Raw genomic sequence first — 27,171 nt, 5'->3', positions numbered from 1 at the left:
GACCTTCGAGTCACGCTCCGCCCAGGCCCCAGACTCCTCCCCTTCCCGGGGGGAGGGCCCCGGCTCCGGAAGTGCCTGTACGGCTGGGCGGAGCTCCGAGCGGCCGGGCCTCCCGCGAGCCACCAGGGGGAGGCAGAAGCCGCGAGTAGCCAGCCGCCCCGCGGCGCTGTCGGTGCAGTTCAGCGAACACGCCCAAGCCCTGAACGGGGCACCCCGAACTCCCCGTGGTGCTGCATCATGGGGGAGGGAGACTGCCTGAGTTCAGATTCCAGATTGTGACCTTCCCATTACCCTTGCTATGATTTAGCCTCATTTGAAAGAAAAAAAGCAGGTAATAGTGTTACCAAATAAGGTTGTTGGGAGGGTGAAGTAAGTTTATGTGAAGCACTTAAAGTACTGTTTCTGTTCGCTTTTGGCACTTTCCAGTTAATATCCACACAGCGGCGTAAGTGACCTGGTGAAGACAGAAATGAAATTGTGTCCCTGCCCAAACCCTTCCAACTAAGGCTCTGCGTTGCTCTTAGGATCCAGTTCTAAGGGAAAACTTGGTACCTCTGTCCTGGAACTCAAGCTTCTGCTACATTAAACCTTCTTCATTCACTCTGACATTTTGCTCCCTGTGGCCACAGGGCCTTTGCACATGCTGCCATTGCTGCCTTCCACCCCCTCACCTTTATCCCTGTGGCCCGGCTACCTCCCAGCCCCACTGGAGTGGTCCCTCCAAGATGCTTTCAAGCCAGGACGTGTCACCAGCTGAGTTGGTCTGGCACCAGCAGAGGCCTGGATCCTCACATTTGTGCTACAACAGGATGAGGGGGTCTCTCTATCCAGCAAGAAGTGGCAGTTGTGAAATTGGTTTGCATAAACAGTGTCCAAACAGCTAAACCTGTCTCCCTCACTTTGAATTTCCCTCATTTTCCATTTCGGTAGCACTGGTTTGGGCCTCTGGCCTTGAGAAGCTTGTCTTAACTTTATATTTACATTGGGCTCTCCTTTTCCTTTTTGTTCTGTCTTTCCTTTTGTTTCTGAATTGTCTTCTACTTGCCTGTAATCTCACCTCCTCCCACCCAGTCCAGCCCCCAGTTCTCCCAACCTGCTTCTCAAGAAAGGAAGCCACACAGGCCCTCCAGAGTCACAGGCATGGACGCTTGTCAACCGGGTGCTGGTATTCCTCCACTGCTCCCTAGTTTTGAGAATTTTTACTGTTCTCTCACTGTCCCAGAACCCCTTAAGAGTGGGGCTTGGGGCTGGAGACCATAGTCTTGGGGACATCTAGGTCAACTGGCATAACATTGTTCACAAAGAAAATGTTCTGCATTCCACTTTGGTGAGTAGTGTCTGGGGTCTTAAAAGCTTGTGAGTGGCCATCTAAGATACACCTATTGGTCCCATCCTGTCCAGAGCAAAGGAGAATGAAGAAAACCAAAACACAAGGAAAATACTAGCCCAAAGGACAAAAGGTCCACATGAACTGAAGCTTCCACCAGCCTGAGCCCTGAAGAACTAGATGGTGCCTGGCTATCACCACCAACCACTCTAACAGAGATCACAGCAGAGTCCCAGACAGAATGGGAGAAAAACGTAGAACAGAATTCAAATTCATGACAAAAAGACTACCCTCACTGATCTGAAAGAGACTGGAGGAACCCCTGAGACTATGGCCCCTGGACACTCTGCTAACTTAGAACTGAAACCACTCCCAAAGCCAACTTTTCAGACAAAGATTAGACAGGCCTATGAAAAACAATAACACATGTGAAGAAGGTGCTTCTTAGTTGCATCAAATATACTAGACCGAATATGCAATTCCTGCCCAAAAGCAAGACAAGAAGGCAGAAAGGGACAGGAACCGGATGAATGGATACAGGGAACCTGGAATGGAAAAGGGGGAGAGTGCTGTCACATTGTGGGGATTGCAACCAATGTCGCAAAATAGTAGGTGTAAAAATTTTTGAGAAATTAACTTGCGCTGTAAACTTCCACCTAAAGCACCAAAAAAAAAAAAGCGGGGCTTGCTTAGAATTTAACTGTTTGGAAGGCTTTGCACAGATTCCCACGTCTCAGTTTTAAGCAAATAACACGAATGATAACTTGAAACGGGAAGTAGTGGCTCCACAGGTCTTTTATCATTGCTACTCTCCACCAGACCCAAACCAAACCGACTGTTGCCACTTCCAACTCATAGCAACTCTATAGGACTGAATAGAAACTGCCTCACTGGGGGGTTTCCAAAGCTGTAAATCTTTATGGAAGCAGGCTGCCACATCTTTCTCTCGCAGAGTAGCGGGTGGGTTTGAATCGATGACCGTTTGGTTAGCAGCCAAGTGCTTTAACCACTGCACCACCAGGGCTCCTTACTCTCCACCAGTATTTCTCAGTTCTGGGGACTGAATGAAGCATTAGGCCTACGGCCCTGAGGAGTTCACAGTTCTGCAGGGAAAAGAAAGACTAGCAGATATAGGACACTTATCCCTGCACGTGGCTCTTCAGTGTCTGTGGCCTGGGAGGAAGTTAGTGCTATCCACAAGGGGACAATTAGGTGACTTGCCTCGTTTTAATGCTAGTTTAACAGTTACAGGCACTGAGTAAAGTGTCACTATAGATGAGTGCCCCTGGACTGTCTCCGCTTGGCCATCTCACGGGCACCCTGTGTTCTTGACACCACCCAGCTGCCCATCCCAGAAGCCTGGGGTTCCTGACCCCTCTCCTTTCCTGGCCCTTCCTGTCCACAGTCCACTGTGGCCTGTCCTCTCTCCAACCCAGCTGCAAGCAGCCCTCTGTTCGCCACCTCATAGCTGGAATGGGTTTTCTAAAATGCAAATAAGATCCAACCTTGTTCAGAGTCCTTCGACAACTACCCACTGCTCTAAAGATAAAAGGTCAAACTCTATAAAATAAACAAAGTCCATCTTGACCCGGCCCTAATTCTAGATCAAATCCTTACCCTCTGCCTTGAAGGTTGGCCTCCCCGCACCAACCCCCAACACACATGTGCGGACCACCCCACATCCTCCAGTCACCGCTTCGATGCTGTGTGCCCACCACCGGATCCCAGCTCTTCACACGGCTGGCTCGTGGCGGGCACTGCCTAAGGGTGTGTTGAGAGAAGGAATTCCACGCTTCAACAAAGGCTTCTACCGGGGCACCTGGAGCTTCCCTGGTCAGTGGAGGCACCGACCGGGGAAGCATCTTGACAAATTTTACTTGCCAGGAGCACTGTGTGTAGCTGTTCTAGAAGGCGCCAGAAAGGAGATGTGGCTGAGGCCTGGGGCTTTGGAATCTGTTCAACTAGAAGCCCAACCCAGGCTCTGCTGTCTGTGACATCATCTTGGGCAAGTTATTTAATCTCTGCCCCTCTGTCTCATCATCTCTGAAACAGGGATGATGATAAGGACGTTTTACAGGCGTGCTGCAGCAGTCAGTGCCTGCCAGGGGCACCAAGCCTGGCAAGTTTTACTGGCTGCTTTTTTCATAGGAATGCCGGCCTGCTCTTTGGGACTTGCTTTTCAGCAAATAACAGGGCTACCAAACGACCACTTCTGATAAATAAGTACAAACTCTGATTTAAAAAAAAAACAAACCTGTTGTCGATGAGTCGATTCCAACTCATAGTCATTGTAGGACGAGACAGAACTGCCCCATAGGGTTTCCTAGGCTGTAATCTTTATGGAAGCAAATTGCCAGGCCTTTCTCCCGAACAGCTGGTGGGTTTGAAACTTGACCTTTTGGTTTGCAACTGAGCACTTAACCACTGTGCCACCAGGGTTCCTTACAAACTCTGATTAGACATGACAAATTATAAGAATTCGGTCATTAGGACTATAGCAATTTAATGGGTCCAAAACAAAGCTGTGAATTGTCGGTAAATAAACAGGATCCCTCTGAAGCTGACAGCTTCCAGCCCACTAGGCATGTAGGTGCCAGCTCATGTGGGTGTTCTCCTCTCCACTAGAAGGGGATAAACTAGTCTCTGATGGAAGCTGCTTTGGAAGTAATGGTGATTGGTTGAGTTGGTCTGTCCGTGGGTCTGCTGGGGTAATCGCCAATTCTCCTGTCCCTTCTCCCTCTGGCTCCCTGCTAGCAGCCTGGGCACACAAGTGGAGAACTGAGAAGGCACCTGTGGGTAGCAGTGGCCTGAGCAGCAGGCCACCTCCTGGGTCCCTGGATGCTGGGGTTCCTCCCAAGGGCAGAGCTTTCAGGCTGCCCACCCTCACTGCCAGCACGCCGTGGCTTCACATAAGCAAGGAGCCCAGAGAGGACTTCTCTCCTTGTACCCCACAAGTCCCTGTCGTTGTCGCACAGTACCGACCCCATCTCCGGTGGGCACCCCTCAGGAGAAGCCGTGAGGCCAGTGTCTGTGCTGAGCTAGTAGACTCTTCAGGCAGTGCCAGGAAGGAAGAGGGCACCCTGAGGCAAACCTGGGACAGTTAGGGCTGGCTGAATTCCAAGAGCACAGCAAATGCCAGGCCACACTGGGCCGGGCACACCCTCCTTGCCTGGGATGCCTCCCCTTCCTCACGGCCCCTCACAAGGCCTGCAAGACACGACATCGCCTTCGGGAGGAGCCTCATGTCATCTCTGCCAGCTCCTCAGGGATGGGGTCGGGTGGAGGGCTCCTCATGGACCCCTAGAGAACAGTCCCTTCCTTGGGCCCCAGCAAGAGGAAGACCCCGGACCACATGCCTGTGGAGGAAGGGAGGATCCACAGAGCCCAGGCAGCTCTGGGTGGACTCACTGCCGGTTAGACTCTCGCGTGTGAGCTGGACAGCTGTGGGGCTGGATGGCTGTGGGGCAGGAGAACCGAAGCTGTTGCTAAAGGTGGGCGTGTGGCTGAGAAGCCCTCACCACCATGCCATTCCCAGAGGCTGCTGCACCCCCAACTCCTGGAGCCCAGGAGGCTGCCTGCTCTTGGCCATAGCTGAGACGCTCAGAAAGAAAGTGCCAGCACTCCGTTACAGGAAGAGCTGTAATCAGTCCTAGGCACCTGGAGCCTTCCCTGGGCACCTGGTGGGAGGCAGTGCCACCTCCATGGAGCTGGTTGCCTGCTGGGGCAGTGGGTGAGTCCAGGCCTGCGCCGTAGGTTGAGGGTGCAGCCAGGGAGCCGCTCAGGCTGAATGCGATGTCATATTGTAGGGCGCTTTCTTCAGAGTCTCCAGAAAGAACTGTTCATTCTCCAAGAAGTCTCGGTCCTGAAAGACAGAGTTGGTGAGTGGTCACCTTCTAGCTGCCCCTGTACATGCCTCTATGAACAGAGACACCGGCTCTCCGGACTGAGTGAGAGGTGGGGTCCTAGGGTGGTGGCTAAGCTGGCCCTCCCTGGGGGCCACTTCCACTCCCTCCCTGTCTCTGCCTGGCTCAGGGAAGCAGCAGGGCCTGGAGGACACAGGCCCTCAGTCCTGGTAAGGCCACTTATTAGCTGTGTTCTTATCAGTACTGACTTTACCTCTCCTAGCCTCAGTTTCCTTGTCTGTGAAATGGAGATGACCACCTACATGCAGGGCTGTGTAAGGATAAAAATTTAAAAAGCACATCAAGCTTGGGCACAGAGGCTGGTACACAGGCAATGTGCAGTATGTGCTTACCCTTATTATTGCCATTACAGGGGACTGTGAAGTGACAATTGCTTGGTGCAGACGCTAGCCTGGCTAATGGGACAGGTCTTACCATGTGCTAACTAAGCAATCTGCATTACTATTCTCCTCCAGGGCATGGTGCTGGCCTGCCCTGGGGCCAGGTGCACCCCTTCCTTCCTCTGCCCTGAGCTGGGAAGACCCTGCTTGTCACCACAGTGTGTACAGGGCTTGCCTCGAGCCCTGTGGGAGCGGGCCTGGCTGGCCTCTGCTCCAGGATGCTCACCTGCTCGGCCGTGTGTCTCAGCAGCACCAGCTTGGCATGGAGGTGTGAGGGGCCGAGGCTGGCCAGGGGCTGGCTGCACGGAGGGCTGGTGGTAGCAAGAGTCCCAACGGCTGCACAGGCCAAGGAGCAAGTCAGGGACAAGATGGTGAGCGGGAAAAGCGGGATGGGCAGACTTGTTTCCCCAGGCTGCCTCCCAGGCTGGGGCTGGGGGGTGGGTCGCCTGGATAAACTTTTCAGAGGGCACAAGGCCCTTAAAGACACTCAGGTGCTTTTACCTGGCAAGCCCATTCCTAGGAATCTATTCAGTGGAAATCATCAGACAAGGCTGCAAGATGTATGCGCAAAGATTTCCACCGATGTGGTGCTTACCTTAGTGAAAAAATTCAGTAGGGAATTGTAATGGAAAATCATGCTGATTGGGAATATGATTAAATGTTTAATTACTGACATGAAACCATGTCCCATGTGTATATTAAAACCAGTTGCTGTCAAGATGACTCCAATTCATGGCGACCCCATGTGTCAGAGTAGAACTGTGTTCCATAGGGTTCCCAATGGATGATTTTTTGAAAGTAGATTGCCAGGCCTTTCTTATGAGGCACCTCTGGGTGGACTCAAACCTCCAACCTTTTGTTTAGCAGCTGAGCATGTTAACCGCTTGTACCACTCAGGAACTCCATACGTATATTATTGAATGAAAAAATGAAGTTATAAAACATATGACAGGATCCCATTTTTGTTTTTAAAAACATACACACAAAAAGCCTGAAACGTTATGCACCAAAATGTTAACAGTGGTTCTCTCCAGGCTAGAGAGTGGAGTTGAGGGTGATAAATTTTTGAAATTATTCTCCCCCTATTGCTGACTTAGTTTTCTATAACTGACAGGCCTTACTGTGTAAAGGGCAATAACAAGCTGTGTTCTAAAGCCCAGCAGGCAGGCCTCCCCACTCTGCAGCTGGACACGGGCAGCTTCTCTTGCCGTTGCTCTGCCAAGGCTGCCGGGCCCACGCGCTTCCTTGTAGAGCCCACTCACCGCTCAGGCTGGGGGCTGCTGGACCCTGCAGCCTGGAGAGCAGCCCCACAAGGCCGGAGGGCAGGTCCTGTTGGATGCGATCCAGCTCGCGATCCAGCTGCAGCCTCTGCTGGGCCAGGCTCAGATGTTCCTGTCCCCGTCCCCCGGGAGAGAAGGGCGGCTGTGAGGGTGGGTGGCCGGGGAAGGGAGGAAGGGTGGGTGGGCTGAGATGGGGCGGCGCCTTGCCTGGTGCACGTGCTGCTCCTGCTGCCGCAGCTGCTCCTGCTGCTGCTGCACCTGCCGGAGCCGTGCCTGGTGCTCCGACTGTACCTGGTGGGCCTCGAGCAGTGCCCGCTCCCCAGCCTCATACTTTTCCGAGGCCACCTGCAGGAAGACGGCGGGGTCAGAGGGGTGGCTGGGCTCAGGCACCCCTGTTGTGCCCTGGCCACACGCACACCTTGCTCATGGCCTCCACCTCCCCAGCGCGGAGCCGGACACGCAAGGCGGCCGCGTTGACTCGCTCCTTCTCCAGCTGCAGCTCCTGCCGCTCTCGCTCCAGTGCCTCCCTCTCGGCTGCCAGCTGGTCCTCCTTGGCCCGGAGCTCACTGGCCCGGATCTTCAGCTCCGCCTGCTCCTGGAGACAGAGAGCCTGGCTGCATCTCCTCTGGTGTGCCCGGCCTCCACATCTCTGCAGCTCCATCCACCCAGAGAGTGCACAGGAGGTGGCGCAGCAAGGGGCTCAGACGAGGGGCTGGGGGGCCTTGGCCAGGTGTGTGCGGCCGCTTATACGCCGTGAGATTGTGGCAGGTCTCAACTTCTCTGAATGTCATCCCTTATTTCTAATGTCTACGTTGCGAGGATCAAATGAGAAAACGTGTGTAAAACACTTAGGACGATAGAGGAAGTTGTTACTATTCTTATGTGACTACTGTTTTCTCACCTATACTCTCATCCCATTCTGTGCTTCTTTCCCAAGTGGGAGGTGCTGCATCTGGACAGAGGGGCGGACGGGAAAGGGGTCCGCCACAGGGCAAGGTTCCCCAGCCCTCAGCTGTCCCGGAGGCCCTGGGCTCTACCTTGGCCAGGCTGACGAGGGTGCCCTCCCGCTGGGTGTCCGCCTGCAGCGCCCGCTCAGCCTCGCGCTCTGCCCGCTCCTTACTCAGCTTCTGCTGCGCGAAGAACTCGGCCCACTCGGTGGCCAGGCGCCGCCGCTCCTCCCCACACTTGTGCATGACAGACTTCTGCTCCTCCAGCAGGGCGCTCTGGGGGGAGAGGGGCATGGTGTGAGGCCAGGTAGGCCCAGGGGGAGGCAGGGGACAGCTGCAGCAGGGACTCACCTTGGCTCGCTCCAGCTCCTCCCTCTCCATGGCTGTCTGCTGCACCAGGACCTTCCTCTGCTCCTCCAGGGAGCGCTGCGCAGACTCAGCCTTGGACTGCTCGGCACTCACACGCCATCGCTCCTGCCGGTACCGTGTCAGGCTGAGCGCCCGTTCCCCACTTCTCAAGGGACTGGGCCAACCCACCCCCACCTCCCACTCCATGCCACAAATACTCCTTTCCAAAGAGGCGACAGTGAGGGGTGCCTGAGAGGTGCTGCTGGGCCCATCCCTGGGATTCTGCCTGGGACGAGGACCCACGGGGCCCCAGCTGGATCTCAGGCCTCCCACCACACCAAGGCTTGAGGCCCCGGAACCATTGCTGAGAGGCACCTGGTGGCTCAGGAGGGTGAAAGAAGAGCAACATCCCTGCCCCGGAATCGCTGGCTTCAGGCTGCCTCCCATCAACCAAGCCACAAAGGGCAGCTTCACCCAGTGCTGGCCCAAGGCTAGTCCTTGTGGTTAAGAAGCTGAGCTGTGCCTGGCATGAGGCAGGGGCTTGATGAGGTTTACAAATGAATGAGTGAATAAATATGACTCAAGATATAAAATTCCTACATAGTGACGTGCCTACAGGATATATATTATGTCACCACAGGTATCTCTGGCTAGTGGGTAATTTTATTTTTTCCTCTATTGTTGCCCATACTTGAGTTTTCTTTTAGTGAACATTATTAGGATATGATCACTACAAGAGAAATAAAAGTTTGCTCTTAGAGATGAAAAATATGTAGGAAGTTTAAAAATCTGTCAGCTAACTCAGGCGTCTAGAATGGCACTTAGTGGCAAGTGCCTTTCTCCCATGTCCCAGGTGTCAGCTGCTGCAGGGAAGGACAAGTGGAAAAGTGGCTTGACAGCCAGGGGCCAGACCATGGAGGTGGCCCTGGAGGTGGCTGTTGAGCAAGTGTGGGTGGTGGGGTGAAGAGGCCGAGAGCGTCCAGGTGGGGCCCGGTCAGGAGGCCAGTGTGTGTTCAGCCAGGTGGTGCTGAGGGCCGGGGCGGGTTGGCTGGGAGGCACAGGGGCAGGAAGGGCAGGAGAGGCACCTCAGAGGGAAGCCCCCAGGCCTTCTGACTGGCTACAGGGGACGCAAGGGCAGGCACTGGGAAATGGCCCCTCACCTGCTCCAGGAGCCGGCTCTGCTCACCCAGGCGTGCCTCCATCTTTGCGATGACCTCCTGCAGCCGACCCCGTTCCTCCTCCATGTCCCGCTGCTGCCGGCCCAGCCTCTCCTGCAGGGCTGAGGGTGCCACATAGGCCACTGCCTGCCTACCTCATTCCTCCCAGGTGGGCCCTTTCCAGTGAGGTAGCAGCCAGAATGCCAGAGGGGACACCCCACCACATGGTACCTCGGAGCTGCTCATCACGCTGCCGGACCCCCAGCTCCCACTCCTGGGAGGTGGTGAGGTGCGAGGCCTCCACGCGGGAGGACAGCTCGTTCAGGCTGCTGGAGAACTTCTCCATCTGCTCGATGACGCCATTCAGGGACCTGGAAGAGGAGCAGGTCACCTCATGCTGAGAACCCTAGCACCATCCCTCTGTGGGCAGGGCCTGGCCGGGCACCTACCGCGTGTGGGAGGTGGCGCTCGTGACGGCATCAATCTCACGGTCCTTCAGCAGCTTCAGATGCTGCAGCTGCTCTTCATGGTCCTTGCGCATCTCCAGGATGGATGCCCTGAGGGTGAGGAGAAGACAAGGGTGAGGAGAGGCCGAGGGTGAGGAGAGGCTGAGGGTGAGGTGAACCTGAGGGTGAGGAGAAGGTGAGGCCGAGGGTGAGGAGAGGCCAAGGGTGAGGACAGGCTGAGGGTGAGGTAAACCCGAGGGTGAGGAGAGGCCGAGGGTGAGGAGAGGCCGAGGGTGAAGAGAGGCGAGGGTGAGGAGAGGCTGAGGGTGAGGAGAGGCCGAGGGTGAGGAGAAGGTGAGGCCAAGGGTGAGGAGAGGCCGAGGGTGAGGACAGGCTGAGGGTGAGGTAAACCCGAGGGTGAGGAGAGGCTGAGGGTGAGGTGAACCCGAGGGTGAGGAGAGGTGAGGGTGAGGAGACGCCGAGGGTGAGGTGAACCCAAGGGTGAGGAGAGGCTGAGGGTGAGGTGAACCCGAGGGTGACGAGAGACTGAGGGTGAGGAGAAGGTGAGGCTGAGGAGAGGCTGAGGGTGAGGAGAGGCTGAGAGTGAGGTGAACCTGAGGATGATGAGAGGCTGAGGGTGAGGTGAACCCAATGGTGAGGAGAGAGTAAGGAGAGGCTGAGGGTGAGGAGAGGCTTGGGGGTGGGGGGTGAGAAGGAGGATGAAGGTGAGAGGCCGAGGGAGGTGGGGAGAGGCTAAGGGTGGGCAGGACGAGGCTGAGCACCCACAGAGCCAGGTCTGGCATGGGGTGGTGCAGAGAATACCGCTAGGCAGCTCCTCCTGCCAGAGCTCCAGAGTGGTCAGTGCTCCCCCTACTCCAGGCACTGCCTCCGTTTCCCTGGCCTCCTGTCGTATTTGACTTGCTGCCTCAATGCCACATCTACTCTCTACAGAAGAGATTCTGTCTTTTCCTCAGCAAAAGACACTTCACAGAGGAAGAATTCTGAATTAAAGCAGCTGAGGGTGGGCATGGCATCAGGAAAAGGCAGGAAGAGAAAGGTCTGTCGATGACCCTTCTGTGTCTGCCAAGCTGAATGGCCTTAAAGGCCTAATCTGGCCTCATCGACAGTGAGGCCTTGTGCATCTCCCCGTAGTTTTATGCTCATATGAAAGGCAACCACATCGATGCACCAGGCACAATGGTGCAGTCCTTCTCCAGGGTCCATCTGGCCACTGGACTCCGGTGGGTTGCAGGTGAGTGGATGGACCCTGTGCTCAGGCACTTGTCAGCCGTGCTGGGGGTGTCAGGGTCCCTGGTGGTTGCTGCTACCTCGCCCTGCCCGCCCCTCGGCCCCGCCCCTCACCCCTGCAGCTCCCTCAGCCGCTCCATCTCCTGGTCCTTCTCCTGTGCCGCAGCTGCTAAGCGCCGCTGATGCTGGGCGACCAGTTCAGTGCGGGCCAGCTCAGCTTCCTGGCAGTGAGACAGGTATCGAGCCACCAGCTCCTCATTCTCCCTCCGGAGCCGCTCTTCCCGTTGCTGGTATGACGTTTCGAGCACCTTAACGTGGCTTCTGCCAACAGAACACCCAGCCGTGGGGCTCTGGGGGCAGAGCGGTGCCCCTGCAGGGGGCTCTCCAAGACAGAGCCAGACGGGAAGTGGGGTGGGGAGCCCAGGCCTCTCTGGAGAGGGGTGTCGGGGCTGGGGGGTGAGGGGAGGGCAGGGCCAGGCAGCAGGAGCGGGTACCTGTGTGCACTCTCGATGAGCTCCAGGTCGGCCTGGTGTCGCTGCTGCAGGCTGTCCAGCAGCAGCGTGTGCTGGGTCCGCTCCAGCTCCAGCTTCCGCACCTAGGAGACGGCAGAAGAGCGATAGCGCCTTGGCCCCTCAGTCTATGGTCCATGCTACCTGGTGCTCTCATCCTTCCTCCCCGCTGGGGAGGCCTTCCACTATGAACAGCGACACTGCCCATCACACCCTGGCCCTGCCAGCCGCCCACCCTCACCTGGGCCTCCAGCTCAGCCAGCTGGGCCTGACTCTGCAGCAGCTCTGCCTGAAGCGGTGCCTGTGCCGCTAGGACCTGCCTCTGGCACGTCGCGCCAGGCATCTGGCTCCTTGGCAGGGGGTCAGGGTGCAGGGACTACGGGGAGAGATGCTCCAGGTTAGGTGGTGACAGGGCCCAGTAGCTCAGTGACTGCTTGGCTTTCTGTTTCCAGGAAATCCCAAGCCCTGCAACTGCTCTGTGGCTCTGGATGTGGACAAGGACGAAGCAACTGGAGCCAAGGACAAGGCCTTGGAGGTCACAGTTACTGCCTGTGCAAGCAGCACTGTGCCTCCCCCATCAGGTGTGCTCAGGTAAACAAGTCCTGTTTCCTCCCTACAAACACCTTCCCCAGTGAGGTTTCCAGATCCTACACAAACAGCTAAGTCTCCGCCGAGTCTTAGCTACCACAGAAGCTTGGTACTGGCCCTTTCTGTCTGGCCCCAAGTCCCATGTGGGCAGCCAACCTGGTTCCTGAGTTGCCCACCACCCACCATCTCCCAAAGGGCTCCTGGGTCCTAGAGATATGATCCTGTGGAGCTGCTCCTCCCTGGCCCAGGTCTCAGAGGTGACTGTCACACCTGGGAAGCAGACGGAGGTGGGCTGGGAGGACGGTGGGGACAGAGGCTTTCTAGATGAAGTGACAGGATGACAGCAGCCCTGCATTCTGATAACACTCCCAGTGCCTCACCTGGGCCTCCTCTTATCCCCTACTGTGCCACGTGCCAGCAAATGAGCACTCAGCTCTGCCTGGGAGCCGCCAAGCTAAACGTGGTGGTGGGAGCACCAGTTGAGTGATTTGACATCAAGACATGTCCCTCTTGGCTGGCTGACAGGACAAATTGCTGGCACTGCCTGAGCTGGGCAGAGTTGCCCCACGGGCCCACAACCTCCTTCTCTGTCCACTCTCCTTACCTGTACAGGCACTGAAAACCCTGGGGGTTCCTGGGAGCTTGGGAAACAAACGGCAGGTTCTGGAAAATCAACAGCAGAGAAATGAGTAGGGGGCCCTGAAAGGCCCAGACCCCAGACCTGTATGTGTCTGGGGGAGTGAAGCCTCACTGACCTTCCAGTGGCCCCTAAAGAAGCCGCAAGTCTCTCTTTCTGACCCACAGTTAAACCCCAAACAGAGCAGAAAGCATACCGGTGCTGGACAGCTCTCCAGGGGCTGGTTCTCTCTTTGGATCGCCTGCAGAGGGAGCCGTAGTGGCTGGCTTCCAAGTCACAGGAGGCCTGAGGACACAGGGGTGGGGGGGTGTAGGTTGAAAGCATTCTGTGCAGAACACAGGGAGAGAAGGCGGGGTGGGCATGGCTGTACAGGAAAATCTCAGGTGCAAATAACTGATGGACCAGGCCTGGAGGCTAGTGGTGCACTCAGATGGAGGGTCTCAGTCAGGTCCAGTAGTTGGGTAAAGGGCTAGGGCACCCCGCTTCAGAACGCTTAGTGGGGCTGCTCTATAGGGTTTTCAAGGCTGTGACCTTTCGGAAGCAGAACTCCAGGCCTGTCTTCCGAGGCACCTCTAAGTGGGTTCAAATGACCAACCTTTCCACTAGTAGCTGAGGGCCTGTTGTGCTACCCAGGGACTCCTATGTAGGGCTGTTATGAGGTATCAAACACCTTGCACCGAACAAGCCACGTCAGGAGCCCACCCACCCTCCATCTCTAAATCCTGGCAACCCCCATGAGCCTCTCACTCATCCTCTGCCCCCAATGCAGACGCACCTGGACTCGTCAGGCCCAGCGGGTGGCACTTCCTGCGCTGTTGTTCCTGAGGTCCCTTCAGGAGCTGCTTGCTCAGGCCTTTGGGTGCCAGCAGGTTGGCTGGAAGTCAATGTTAACAGTGAAGGGAGCAAAAGGTCCAGGCTAGGCTGGATGGGACAGGCCAGGACAAGCTCCAGATGTACAGCCCCGTGGCTGTTCCTGGTCCTGCTTCCCCCAGCTCCCCTCTGCTGCCACCACCTAGCTGTGGGGATTCTTCTCCCAGGGTTGAGCTCCTGGGATGTGAGGGATGCTGCCTCCTCCCCTGGCAGTATGCCTCCCCCTCCCCACCACCCAAAAGACCATATACTGCAGGGAATGGACACTGACCATCTGCAGACAGTCAAAGGAGTCACAGGGACACGTTATACGGTCGTTAAGTTCAAGTTCAATGCCTCATTTTGACCCCGCTTAGCTTCACTCAGCTTTGGACTAAGGTACTGCTCAACCTCCCAAGTCCAGCCACCCTGCGGTGGTGGTTCTCTTCTCTAGCTGTCTGTCTGATTCTCACCTCCCCTCTCTGCTCTCAGAGTTTTTTCTGTTCTGGCCTCAGGCCCCCTGGGTTTCAGGTCAAACTGCCCCCTCACTGTCACGCCAGCCCCAGGACTTGTGACATTCCATCTCAGAACCACCCCAGTTCACCCCCCCTTCGCTCTGGCCGCACAGCAGTCTTGTCACCACCTCTGGGTGTGTACGGCCTGCCCAGCCTCCGAAGTCGCTCACTGTCCTGCCTCCAGCACCACTGTTCCGTGGCATCCCTCAGGAGTGCCTCTTGGCCCCTGGGCTTCTTTAGCATTCCACTTAGGCCAGCAGAAGCACCAACAATTTGGATACTGGGTTTTCTGCACGGCCCAGAGCCCCATGGGGAGTGCTCCTGTCTTCTCTTCAGCACCTAGTCCCAACAGCGGTCAGGACATGGGTGTGCAACAGCCACCCTGACCCCTCATATCTGCACCTGGGTGAAGGCAGGGAGACGGGGCTCCCTGTAAATGTAAGAGCTAGTGCCCAGAGTGAAGTGATGGTAAAGCTGTGACGAGGGGTGTGCCCAGGGCACTGCCTGGGCTCCAACTGAGGCTGATGGGCAAGGTTGGTCCTTGGTGCCCGTGCCCAAGCCTCCATCCACTAGCTACAGCAGACCGAGTCCGTACCTGCCCCTGGAGGCCCCAGCCTGCTCCTCTCTGACCAGGCCCTGGGACTTCTTCCGAGACAAGGCATGGCTCAGCCAGTCCTCCTCCTCTCTCTCCTCTGATGTTCCCAGCTTGGAGGCCCGGCTGGCTTTGGAAGGGGAAGCTGCACCCTCAGCAGGAGGCTTTGCCCCTAAGACAGGCAGACCAGCCGGGGCTGAGTGTCGGCTGGGGGCCGAGTGCTGGCTGGCAGGAGGGGGCACTGAGGGCGTGGAAAGTGCTGAGCCGCCCCTCTGGGCCTCTCTGGTGGGAGAGGGTGGGAGCAGGTCAAAGTCATCATCCTTAAGGCCCAACCAGTCGGCACCTCCCTTTCTGGGGTGGATGGGGCTGGACACGGCTGGAGTGCTCTGTCTGGAGCCCAGGTCTCCCTTGAGGTCTGTGCTGCTTTCTGGTAAGAACCTACTTCAAGACAAGAGAGAAGGGTGTCTGAGGCTGGGGAAGCAGCCCATCCCAGCAGCCCCCTTAAAGCCTCTCCTCACTGCTGGGGGCTGACTACGAGGCCCACACCACGGACTCCGTAATGTCCCGGGGCCTGCAGAGCCAGCCTGAGGCTCCAAAGGCAGCGACAAGAACTCTCTGTTGAATGCCACTGAATACAGACATCTTGAACTCCACCGCCTGAACCACGGACCACGTGCCTCCACAGAGCATATGACCAATCACAACCACAGGCACACGTGTCCAAAGAAAAACTGGTCGGATCAAGTTCATTTGCTTGGCCTTCGCCTCCTTTCCTTCCTGACTAGGGCCAGTAGGCTCTAAGCTTTAATGATGTACGGGGCCCAGGAAGAAATGTCTATGTATGGGTGAGCTGCCGGATAGACGGAGAGGCTGGGAGTTCTTTGTATTGTGCCTGACTTTTCTCTAAGCTTGAAATTGCCTCAAGATAAAAAGTTTACGATACATACTGGCGGAAAAACGCCAAATTCAGAAAATTCTATCCACAGACTTAATTTTTTGTTGCAAATTCAGAAGAGACCACTGTGGTGACTGCACAGCAGGCCCATCCAGCAGTGTTGTCTGGGAACATGGCTTGAAAGGTAGCTGCAGGTGAATGGCCTTACCTGTCCTGTGAACTGTATGTTCCTCAGGGGAACAAACTGTGACATCACAGCCATCTATGGCTTTCGAGTGCTTCAGGCAGGGTCAGGCCCACCTTCTCATTTTCCTTCTGAGACCGGGTTGGGTATGGGCAGACCAGGAGCAGAATCTGGGACCAGGCTCCCTTCTGAGGCCATCCCCTTACCTGTCTGGACTGACAGGGCCTGGGAAAGCTCTCTCTCCCTTCAGCACCCATGGAGCCTAGTGTCTTGCACACCATGGCCTTCAACAGGCTGCAGGGAGCCTGTTTTCCAGTGGGCAACATGTCCCTGAGGTCACACCCCTGGCAGGCCCAGTTTACCTGACCGACTGCCGGCGGGAGTGCCGGCCCTCTAAGGAGCCCACGGTGGGCTGATAGGCCCCAAAGGTGAAGTCTTCAATGCCCCAGGTATCTTCTTTGTCTGTAAATTAAGAAATCTGTGACCAAAAGCCTTTGTGGCTGAATGAGCAGCTTGCTGTCTTGAGGAGGCAGGGGTGAGGGGTTTGGCGTTAAAGGGGCTCTGGCACTGTGTGAAACTCAGCTGCTCAAACTCCAGCATGCTCAAGAATCACCTCGGAGCTGTTAAAATTGCTCTCACCGGGGCCCTGTCCCCAGAGATTCTATAGGGCAAGGCCCAAGAAGCTGTGGGAGTACCAAGTAACAAGTAACGATCCTGGAAGGCCTGTGGCTGCTGCTTTGAGAAACACTAGTCCAGAGCAGTGTTTTTCAGACTGTGAGGGGCCACCTATGAGCTGGTCAAGAAACCAACTTACTGTCACACCAGTGAATTTATAAACCGAATAGCATATAAATAAAGAATAACAGCATACTGGATGTGGTAATACCAAACCACCAAAACCAAACCCATCGCCGTCAAGTCAATTCTGACTCATAGTGACCCTACAGGACAGAGCAGAGCTGCCCCATAGGGTTTCTAAGGAGTAGCTGGTGGATTTAAACTGCCAACCTTTTGGTTGGCAGCCGAGCCCTGTGCCACCAGGGCTCTGGATGTGGTAATGGTAAGTATTATTTCAAGAAACATCTTCCTCAGTGATAAGCATGTACAATAACGTGAGTGTCATAATGTGAAACTTATTTGTTATTACGGGTTATGGGAAAGCACTGGTCTAGAAGCCCACTCCGAGTCACCTCACCCTGCAACCTCTGGTAACTCCTGTCCGGCTTGATCTCTCTGTGCTCGCCGGTGCCCGGGCGCGCCAGGAGTTTGGCGGCAGTGCCTCGACCCAGCAGCTCATCTAGCTTGGTACGAGCGGGGCGGGGCCCTTCCCTGTGGGACGGGCACAGGAGAGGCACGTGTGACTGTGAGGACCGCCGATGGCCCACACTGTACCCCGCTGGCTTCCCCAGCCTGAAGCATGGCCAGGGGCTTTCGCTCCTAAGGCTCCTTACTGGTCTCCCGTCTGCCCCCTCTCTGCTTCGGGGCTGTCTCCAAACCCCAGGGTAGCCATGATGTCGTCCCCATCATCAAACATCAGTTCTCCTTTCTTTCGGATGGGGGTGTCACCAGGAGTTAGAGGAATAGAGGGACCTACAAGACAGAACACAGGGCACGAGACCCATAGCCTCCCAGTCCCCAACTGTGATATCTGAATGGGTTTATGGGGGGTGCTCTCTGCAACCCTGACCTTTTGGGCGAGGTGGCAGGCATCCCACCTGTGCCAACTGAACCTGCCCCGGCACCACCCCACTCCTGCCCCTACCTTGGTCCCTGATGGTGCTGGGGCTCTTGTCAGAAGCTGTTTTACTCTCTGTCACGGGCGGCTGCTTGGCAGTTCCTTCCTCGTCATCTGAGAGAAGTCCTGCCAATGGGTCTTCCACATCTCACAGTCAGGAGGGAAAGCACAGTCAGACTGCAGCACTTTGTTCAGGAAAAGCAAGACCTGAGTTGGGGTCATCCCTCCAGTTGAGGCTATTAGCTGCTTCTGGTATACTAACAAATAAGCCCCTCAGCATCTGGAAGGCCAGGCCTGGGCAGCAAGGGGCAAGGGAGTCGGGAGAGCTGGGGCTGGCTGCCAGGCTGCATCCCAGCGTGCCCACCCCTGGCTCGCCCGTGGCCCTCTGACTCTCCCTGTAGCACAGCCCACTGGAAATGCCCCTGAGGCCTCGGGAGGCAATGAAAACATGAGCGTGTTCACAAAAGGAAAGAGGACTTTCCATATAATTTATAAAATCTGGCTTTTGACTTCTGGCTTCAAAGCCCTTGCAAATAAGTTCCCAAAATATTCCAGCCAATACAATGAAACTAGTCCCTCCTTGAACTCAAGAGGAACTAAATCAGTGGGATGGTCTGATCCTCCCTGTCTGATACACACGGGATTTGCCTCAGGCAAGCAAGCAAGCCTTACAGAGCGTCTCAGAAAGATGACCGTGAAGTGATGCCTCCCTACCTTCAAAGGAAAAGTTCCTGGACTGATGCTTAAAGCTGCCGGGGGAGGGAGCTGGCTTCCTGGTGCGAGCGGCATCTCCTGCAGCCAAGCAAAGAGAAGGCCTGGTTACAGGCCTCGGTCTCCACTGGCCAAGGTTCTCCTGCCTCAAGACAGGGACCCTGGTATGAGGTGCACTTTCTCCCAAGAAGCTGTGGGTCCGTGGACGTTCTCACACAGGCTTCTGGCAGGGCAATATGGTCTGGAAGCTACTTCCTGAACCTGGTCACACAGCCTCTCTAGTTTCAAGTCACTCCAAACAGAGCAGTGGGTTTGGGAGATGCAAAAGCTACCTACAATTTCCCACTTGAACTCAAATGGTTTCTCCGGGAGCTACCCATGTTGGGCTTCAAGGGACGGGAAGAGCCCTAAGGGAGGAAGCTCAGCCTGTCTCCCCCCGCCCCCTCTACGTACGTGCACCGGTACAGGCACGCACACACATGCATAACTAGCTCGCACACACATGCATAATTAGCTCGTTCAGCCTCCTCCTCCTAGGCAGAGAAGAACCACAGGGCATGAGAGCTCCCCCAAGCATCATCCAGGTCCCCAGTCTTCCTCATTCTTGGAGCTCTCTCCACTCACCTTTCTCGTTGCCAGCAGGCTTGGGAATAACAGGCAGCTCTTCCTTTTTTTTTTCTTCTTTTCCAGAACCCTTTGCAGCTGTTTTGCTAGAGGCTGGTTTAGACTTCTTCAGACCCAAGAGGTCGGCGTCCATGTCGTCCATGTCCTAGAAAAGCAGGAGGAAGTCCCAAAGGTACTCAGTCAACTGGTGGTGGCTGACCCCCTTCCACTTCAAGTAGTCGGCAGTGACACTGCCTCCATTTTCTATGTGGGACAAATGGGGATAGACCCAGACACAGTTAAAGAACAAGGACAGAGGCAGGGTAAAACACAGTCTCCACGTGCTTGGCCTCAGAGAAGCTGGATAGTCTCAGACTGGTACTTACACTGGCTTTTTTTTTTTTTTAAATATATGATAATATTCTCTTGCATTTTTGGTGAAAGTTTACACAGCAAATTAGGTTCCACTGGCTGTGACCAGCAACGGCTGCCAGGATGCTGGACCAGGAGGGAAGACTTTAATCTGCTTCCACCAGCTTCCCTCAAAGGCTTAGCAGATATGGGAACTTTCAGCTTGCAGTGAAAGTGAACTGGCAGGACTCTGGGATTTAAGACTCCCAAGGGGACCTCCCCTGGGCAGTGAGAAGGGGCCCAAGGCAAAGAGATCCCTCGTGTGCAAAGTCAAGGGGGATTCTGGATTCCTCAGTCTGCCTGGGGTCAGGGCACCTGAGCTGCCATTAGAAGCAGAGGTGGGATGAGGAGGCTGTTCAGGTCAATGCCTGTTCTGTGGGATGACATACTAAAAAATACCCTGGACCAAGCAGGGACATAAGGCAGTCAGGGACTCTGGTCACGTGACAGAGGCCTCAGTATAAAGACTCACTGGAAGCTGCTGTAGGGGTGGGGGTTCCACCTGGGGAAGGGGGCTGGCGCCCCATGGGGAAGAACTTGAGATGAGGAGACAAAAGACTATGAGAAAACTGTTGAGAAGAAAAGATGAGTTAGGAAAGAAAATTGAACCAAAGGTAAGCTGAGTGGGATGGCGTTCGGGTCATAGTTCCAGAATGAGACTTGAAGTCAGCACCGAAATGGCCTAGTCAGAGGACTCGAAGGTCATGTCAGGGGTCCCACCCGGCCTGGGGGTGGGAGATTTCAAAGAAACTGATTCTGGAGCCAAGAAGGAGCCAGGCTCCAATTCTTTAGAGCCCTGCTGGGGGACCAAAGAGTTAACCAAAACGGATGGTGAGCCCAGAGGAGCAGGCAGGAGGTTGCTGCTGACTGGAAGGGGAGTGCGGACAAGAGATGACAGTGTTTTCGGGCTGTGAGATCGCGGCCTATGAACCCAAGTGCTGTGAGGTCATGGTTTGTAAGCCATTCAGAAATTGTGCCTTAAAATCCTATCACCAAGGTTGGCTTTGTGCTTGATCTGATGAAAGGATGGCTGTGCTAGGGGACAGGCGGGAGATGTGAGGAGAAATCCTGAGAAAAGTTAAGAACCAACAGCAGAGGAGAAGGTCTTCCCTTCTTGCCCCCTAGGTGGTGGTGGGGGGTGGTGGAGTCCCCATCTCACAGAGACCTGTGGCGTGGACTGTATCTCAGGCTGGGGAGTTTCTGTCCACTTGGAAGAGATGGACAGCCTCCTCCCCTGGGTTTGATTTATACCCAGAGGGGCAGCACAGGCAACAGCTCAGGGATGAGCTCCATTCTTGCACTAGGAGGAGCTCGGGAACACAAGTATGAAAGGGAGAAGTTAGAGGGAGAAGGACGCCTTGGCACAAAACACCAAGACGCCACCCCCACCCCTGGATCTGAGAAGTGTGTAAGCTGCTTTTTTACCTTCATGCCCTGGAGCAAAGCCTGCGGGTCTGCATCCGAGATGTCTGAAACCTAAATGCACAGGAGGGCAAGGGCACAGACAAGGAACATGTTATTCAGGGACCCACAGAACTCAGGGCTTGAGTCCATGGTTGTTTCTGTGAGGGCGGAGAAGAGCTTGGCCAATGGGACATAGACAGGAAGGTCCCTCCATTCCCCTCTCGTAGGACTCAGCTGCTGCCTGAAGCCAGAGGTGCCCAGTTGTGGAGACCCAGAAATCACCGCCTCTTTTCATTCCTCCCAGTGGAGAGGGCGCGTCCATCACAGGCACTCCGATGGTGCTTCTTGCCACCCATGTTATGGATATATATCAAGTTTATTACGAAAAGGATCCAAGACACCAGAGTTCCTAGGAGTTCTACTTTCTAGCTAATCTCACTCGTGGGAGGGAGGAGGAATTTGCTTTGGGTCCACTCGGCAGTCCCTGGGTATTGCTTTAAGAAGAAGCTGGCTTTGTAAAGGACTTCTAAACCTTCCTGTGACGGGCTCTTTGGCCACAACGTCTTACTTTTTCTGGTGAGGAGTAAGGAGGGTGAGGGAGTGGGAACGGGCCAGGCTCACCTCACCATCAGCTCCTGCCAGGCCTGCCATGGTGCTGAGGAAATCATCTTCTGGAAGGGACCTGCAAAGTGGCGGAATCAGCTCCACCTGCATCCCCGGCGGCATTAGGGAATTTTTAGGAAGGGAGAGTGGCTTAGAGAGTCCAGTGACCTTGAATAGACTCTTCTCTGGGAGAAAAGAGTTGCTAAAAGGAATTTCACCCATCACCTAAAGTCACAAAGCTCTCCCCTTATCTCTCCTCTATCATGAGAGCCTTAGAAGAGCAAACACAATTTGAAAACCACTGATCTAGCACAATCCTCTTATTTTAAGGATTAGGGAACTGAGGCTCAGAGAAGTTTGGACAGTTGCCTGAAGTCACACAGTAAGTAACAGATGTAGGACTACAAGCCAGAACTTCGGGACTTCCAGTTTAGTTCTCTTCCCACCACTTCAGGCTCCTTCAGTGACCAGGAGCTGAGGGAAAGGGGTGGAGATTGTCGACATTGAAAGCAGGTACCCGCTAAGTGAGAAGTGAGGCTGTGGAGGGGCCAAGCACATGTGGACTGAAATGGATCACTGGGAAGCCACTCCACTGCTTACTTCGTTCTAGCCCTTGAAGGGAGCACCTGAGGCCTGCCTGCGGTGTCTCTGGCACGTGGAGCTAGTTTTACAGGCGTCTCAGGTAGGGCCACTGGAAAAAGAGAAAACAGAAAAGGTGTTACTAGCAAGACACCTGGAGTCAGAATGAAAAGGATCCCAGTTCCCCCACCAAACTGTCTCCCAGGCCCTTCTACTGAAAGAAAGACCTGTTTGGAGGAAGGAACTAACTCCATCCACAGGTCCTAAGTTACTCTCTGAAAAGCCTGAATGGAGGGGAAGTGGTACATCTCCAAGTGGAAGTCCATCCTAAATGTCAGCTTATGCCGGATGAAGTACCCAGCCCCACTCCACCCCACGCCACGCCGAGGAAATGCAGGGAGAACAATGCCACTTCCACTCCCCAAAACTGTAAGTTGGTACACATGGACTGGTGCTTTGTGGGTTCTCCCAGGCCATGTGAGGGGGCCCTAAACCTCATTGTCCATGGTGACCCTGAAGTCCTGCTCCTCAGTATGGCAGACACACACATACAAGATAACAGACGACTATCCACAATATATAAGGAACTCTTACAACTCAACAAGAAAAAAAAATAATAACTCAATTATTTGTCTGAGGGCTAATATGTTTCTTTTTGGATTGATGAGAATGTTCTGGAATTAGATAGTGATGATGGTTATACAACATAGTGACTATACTAAAAACCAGTGAATTGTTTACTTTAAAATGGCTAATTTTATGGTAGGTGAAAATCAAAACCAAACCAAACCCGTTGCTGTCGAGTCGATTCTGACTCATTGCAACCCTATAGGACAGAGTAGAACTGCCCTAGAGGGTTTCCAAGGAGCTCCTGGTGGATTCGAATTGCTGGCCTTTTGGTTAACAGCCATAGCTCTTAACTACTGCACTACCAGGGCTCTTTGGTAGGTGAATTATATATCAAGTAAAAAAAGAATAAACCTAGACCAGGGGACACTTACTGTCATCCCCTAAGAGGTCACCCAGGACATCATCAATGGAGCCTGCAACAGAGAAGGAGCTGTCATGATTTCAGGAGAAAAGAAGAACGGCTCTCACAAGCCTCAACTCTTGCAAGCTCACCCCAGGGGTTCAGAGCTCTCAGATATTGGGTCTTAACACTTAGTTTTCCCTTCACTGCTCATGCTATATTCTAACCCCCTGGCAACAAGTCATGAAGCACTGGTGAAAGGCCTCAGGGTAGAAATTAAAAATAACTTTTTCAAAGAATGATGGTAAAGATTTTCAGTATAATCCACATTCTATGTGCCTCCCCCCATGAGACACTGGCCAATGCGCCATCCTCTAAACTCTGAACAAAGCCTGGTGTGGACCTTTGGGAAAAGTGTCCAAGACCTCTGGGCACATACAAGCTTCTGCCACACCAACAGCCTCCATGTATCCTTCCATCCGAGACCTCCCCAGCACTGGTCTGGACGCTCACCTCCTTGCCCACTTTCTGATGGGGGTAGAGCACGAGTACTGAGTTAGTACTTGTATCTAGCTTCAGGGTCTTTACCACTCTGAACTTCAAACACCTCCTTCTTTTTCTTCTTTTTTTTTAATGAAGAATTATCTATACAAGTAACTAAGAAGCCTTGGTGGTGCAATAGTTAAGTGCTTGGCTGCTGAAGGAAAGGTTGACTGTTCAAACCCACGCAGTGGCTCCACAGTAGAAAGACCTGGTAATCTGCTTCCGTAACGATTACAGCCAAGAAAACCTTATGGAGCAGTTCTGCTCCGTCATGCCAGGCGGAATAGAATCAACGGCACCTAACAACTATGTACATGGAACAAATTCAAAAGGCTGTATTAGGGGTGGTCAGGCCGCGGGTTTGAATATTTATATACTTTACATCCATTTCCACTAAAATACTGGAGCACAATTGACTGAGGAGGCGCAGTCTTCATCGTTTGCCCCCAGGAAACGGAGAAGGCACTCTATGGCACTGCCGGCACAGACTCTCAGGGGAGAGACGTGCAAACAGAAGGTGACCGCATGTTTAAAAAGGCTTTAGTAGAACAGCTAGATTGTGCCTGAGGCTTTTCCCACTTTTCTGTGCTGTTAGCAACAGGCATGTTTATTGGGAGCTTTAAACTAGTGTTTAAAAGACAAACGTGGTTTCAGCCACAGGACAGCGAACACATAAATGGACTGTGGGCTCCATATTATTCATCTTTAGAAATCCCACAGTCCAGTTTAAAAAAATAAACATTGGGAATTAATTGCAGGGAGATTTCTATATATTCTTTCTTATCAAGGAAACTACTTATGCGAAATATGTCATTCCATGAAAAGTAATTGGAATAAAGCTTCATATGACAGAGACGAAAAGGAGAATGCAGATATTTTTGATCGTATCCACCTCAGCACTGCTGTCTACTGGTTTATGGTTCAACCATCTACTTCTGGATACAGAACCCAACAAGAAGGATTTTCTCCAAAGTCCCATCCCTTAATTATTTCTGAATTACTCTGAGGGCCAATGAGCCAACATAAGGAGGGGTCCCCTAGAAAGACCAAGGCTGCCTATGGAATTATGGGAAAAACAACAAGACTCTCACCAAGAATATTTAGGTGTCGAATCAAAACCAAACCCACTGCCATCAAGTAGAACTGCCCCATAGGGCTTCTGAGGCTGTAAATCTTTACAGAAGCAGAATGCTACATCTTCCTCCCAGAAGTAGCTAGTGGGTTTGAACCATCAAACTGGTGGTTAGCAGCCAAGTGCTTTAATCGCTGCACCACTAGGGCTCCTTACATTTAAACGCAAACATGTTTAAATTCTTTTTGAAGCCATGGTGGTGGGGGTGGGGGAGGAATACACACACACACGTACTTGGCTTAAGGGTGATGTTCCATTTCTCTGCTTACCTTTTAATCCCTTCCTGGCTTTTGCTGCCTAAAATGGAAAAAGAAATCACATTAACAAAATCAAAAGTCAACAGTGTGTTGAAACAGAGGAAACCCAAGGCTGGGAATGCAGAATGAACTGTTTTGCCTTTTGTCATGTCACCAGAGAAAAAGGAGACCCAACGGCATTTAAGACAGAAGTCTGTTATGCTTGCCTAGAGTTTCTGAAAATGGACTCGTTCAGAACATGACAACAGTCCCCACTAGCCAGCAGGGGATGTCATCAGGTGGGCAGAAGTCTCTCCTTTTCCCTGACCTCCAGACGCCACACGAGTCCCCTTCCAGCCAGGATGTAACATACGTGATTGTTCATCTTTTCTTCCATTCCACACACCTGACTCCTCGATCCTGACAGACGTTTAAAAACGCTTTCAGCTAGACATTCAGAGGCTCAGAAGAAACCTACTCGTTACTTAATGAGAAGTCTGATAGCCATGTTACTTTCCATTACTCTCCTCCAGGGACCACACCCTGGTCCTGTCACCCACCTCCCAAATTACTGCATCTAGTCAAGATCTTGGGGGAGAAGAGGCCACGCTTCCATTCGTCTTACTCCGCATTCCACCTACCATCTCAAGGCTCTGGGTCTGCTTCACAGCACTGTCCAGCTCACTTGAATTCCATCTACATCAGGCTCCTCCTCACCTAGTGAAGAAAATTAAAGTGGTTGCTTAAAAATGCTGTGGCTGTAATAGTGCTCGAGTCCAAGGCCAGTCCAGGTTTTTCTCACTTTACCCATCCAAGAGATCAAAGCTTATTTACATAAATTACACATTTCTTATGGGGGGAGCAATTCAGATGAGAACCAGAGTGTTCTGGGTAACGTGATAGGTTTACTGAGGCCTACACTCAGATTACTCCATTAAAGTGCAGCGGTCCTCATCCCTTATTCTCGAAGAGGATGAGGGAAATGGCAGGTACGTATCATTTTGGAAAGGAGGTGGGTACGTGCCCATGGCCTACTGGCTTCCCAGGCAACACCCATGATTACTTTCTAGATAGCAATCCAGCACAAGGAGGAGCGGATGTGATCCCTGGCCATGGCTTCACACTACTTTCACTAACAATGGAATTTTTTCCCCCATTCACACTAACTGCAAGTCTCACTCACCTCATTAACAGAGAAGAGTCTTCCTCAGAATTATACCTCCTCACTCGCACTTGACCAAAACCAACCTCTGGCATGCCTTGGAAGGAAGGAGTCAGAGATGGTCATCACTATTTCTCAAGTGTTTGTCTGCCCTGTTATGAGAATTTGAAGTTTATCTGGGGGGATGGACAAAGGCTACCCTGAGTGTTAGTGTCTGTAATAGCAATTTTCACGACCTACAATCCAAGCAGTTTGTCTCATAACATCAAGAAACTTCTGCCATCTCCCATCCAAAGGGAATCTGCCTCAGTTTCCCAAACCACAGAGATTTCCTAAGTGGTCTGCAAAGGCCAAAGGAGCGTTGGTGGCGCAGTGGTTAAAGCGCTTGGCTGCTAACTTAAAAGGTCAGCGGTTGGAACCCACCAGCGCTCCACGCTCCGCGGCAGAAAGATGTGGCAGTCTGCTTCCATAAAGGTTACAGCCTTGGAAACTCTATGGATTAGTTCTCTGTCCTACAGGGTCGCCATGCCTCGGAATCCACTCGACAGCAGTGGGTTTTCTGGGTTTTGCAAAAGCCAAAGAACCAGAGTCCCATCACGTCATCTCATCTACTCAGCCAGCCCCAGGCCAGGCATTTTCAAATCCCGACCCCGCCCCTTGGCAAAGGCCCTGTCCGTTGAACCCCTCGGTTCCGGGACTCCGCGCCCAGCCATGCGCCACCCCTGCGCGCTCAGCCTACCTCGACCCAGAGCGCAGCCTCTATCCTCCCAGCCCCTGGAGCCCCCCGTTACGCGCCATTCTTTTCCGAGGCGCGGTCCTAGAGGACTGCCCCAGCCATAGCCGCAGGTCCACCTCCCCTGGAACCTGGCTCTGTCAGGCCTCCCGCCTCGGAGCCCGGTGAACACCAACCTCTGGCAGAAAGGCGAGTCGCGAGGCATCCTGGGAATTGTAGTCCGCGGGTCACTCATCTGCCGGAACCAAGGGAGCGGGAGCGCCAAGACAAACTACATTTCCCAGGGAGCCGCGCCGCGGCCGTTAGCCTGGGCCCAGCCTCTGTTGGCGCCTCCGAACGTTGCTAGGGGCTCCTTCGACGCCGCCTAGGGAAGAGCGACGCGGCCTGGAGGCCCCTTCGGCTTCTCTCTCCGCCCCTCCCTGAATGACTGTCAGGAACTGGGCTGGAAGACAGAACAGTTCAAGTTCTTCCGGCTCTCTTTCGAGGGCTAACTCCGGTGGGTAGCGGGGCACGGCGGTGAGAAA

General features: G+C 53.9%; 1 protein-coding gene across 13 annotated transcripts; it reads right to left on the bottom strand.

The window, feature by feature from the left end:
- Positions 1–147: 147 nt before the first annotated feature.
- On the bottom strand, positions 148–26,930 carry FBF1 (Fas binding factor 1). Of its 13 annotated transcripts, XM_064270716.1 has the most exons (33): positions 26,654–26,817; positions 26,338–26,473; positions 25,936–26,011; positions 25,394–25,469; positions 25,126–25,172; positions 24,786–24,813; positions 22,873–22,914; positions 21,893–21,983; positions 21,311–21,371; positions 20,711–20,761; positions 18,896–19,040; positions 18,275–18,352; positions 17,588–17,707; positions 17,277–17,415; positions 17,021–17,154; positions 16,188–16,287; positions 14,750–15,187; positions 13,566–13,664; positions 12,987–13,075; positions 12,758–12,816; positions 11,807–11,941; positions 11,551–11,651; positions 11,171–11,377; positions 9,812–9,919; positions 9,594–9,733; positions 9,366–9,484; positions 8,209–8,331; positions 7,948–8,133; positions 7,329–7,505; positions 7,118–7,255; positions 6,893–7,022; positions 5,857–5,966; positions 149–5,189 (listed from the first exon to the last, which is right to left on the bottom strand). In XM_064270716.1, the coding sequence occupies exons 5-33, from the start codon at positions 25,147–25,149 to the stop codon at positions 5,106–5,108; spliced, it is 3,456 nt and encodes a 1,151-aa protein (XP_064126786.1). In that variant the 5' UTR covers positions 25,150–25,172; positions 25,394–25,469; positions 25,936–26,011; positions 26,338–26,473; positions 26,654–26,817; the 3' UTR covers positions 149–5,105. The 13 variants fall into 13 exon arrangements, with proteins under 13 accessions (XP_010595252.2, XP_064126787.1, XP_064126789.1 ...); XM_023556882.2 differs by lacking the exons at positions 26,338–26,473; positions 26,654–26,817 and adding an exon at positions 26,824–26,930; XM_010596945.3 differs by lacking the exon at positions 26,338–26,473.
- Between the last annotated feature and the right edge of the window lie 241 nt (positions 26,931–27,171).

Source organism: Loxodonta africana, chromosome 18, assembly GCF_030014295.1.
Source record: "Loxodonta africana isolate mLoxAfr1 chromosome 18, mLoxAfr1.hap2, whole genome shotgun sequence".
NCBI lineage: Eukaryota > Metazoa > Chordata > Mammalia > Proboscidea > Elephantidae > Loxodonta > Loxodonta africana.
The sequence above is the reverse complement of the archived record's forward strand: the minus strand, read 5'-3'. Positions and strand labels throughout refer to the sequence as shown.

What these genes read in the sequence shown, in the direction of transcription:
- FBF1 (XM_023556882.2), bottom strand. Translation starts at nt 25,149, where the DNA reads ATGGAAGAAAAGATGAACAATCAC. An exon ending in CTCATCGAGAGTGCACACAG is followed by an intron (nt 11,378 to 11,550) that starts GTACCCGCTCCT and finishes TTCTGTTGGCAG; the next exon opens with AAGCCACGTTAAGGTGCTCG. An exon ending in AGGAGCAGCACGTGCACCAG is followed by an intron (nt 7,023 to 7,117) that starts GCAAGGCGCCGC and finishes GGACGGGGACAG; the next exon opens with GAACATCTGAGCCTGGCCCA.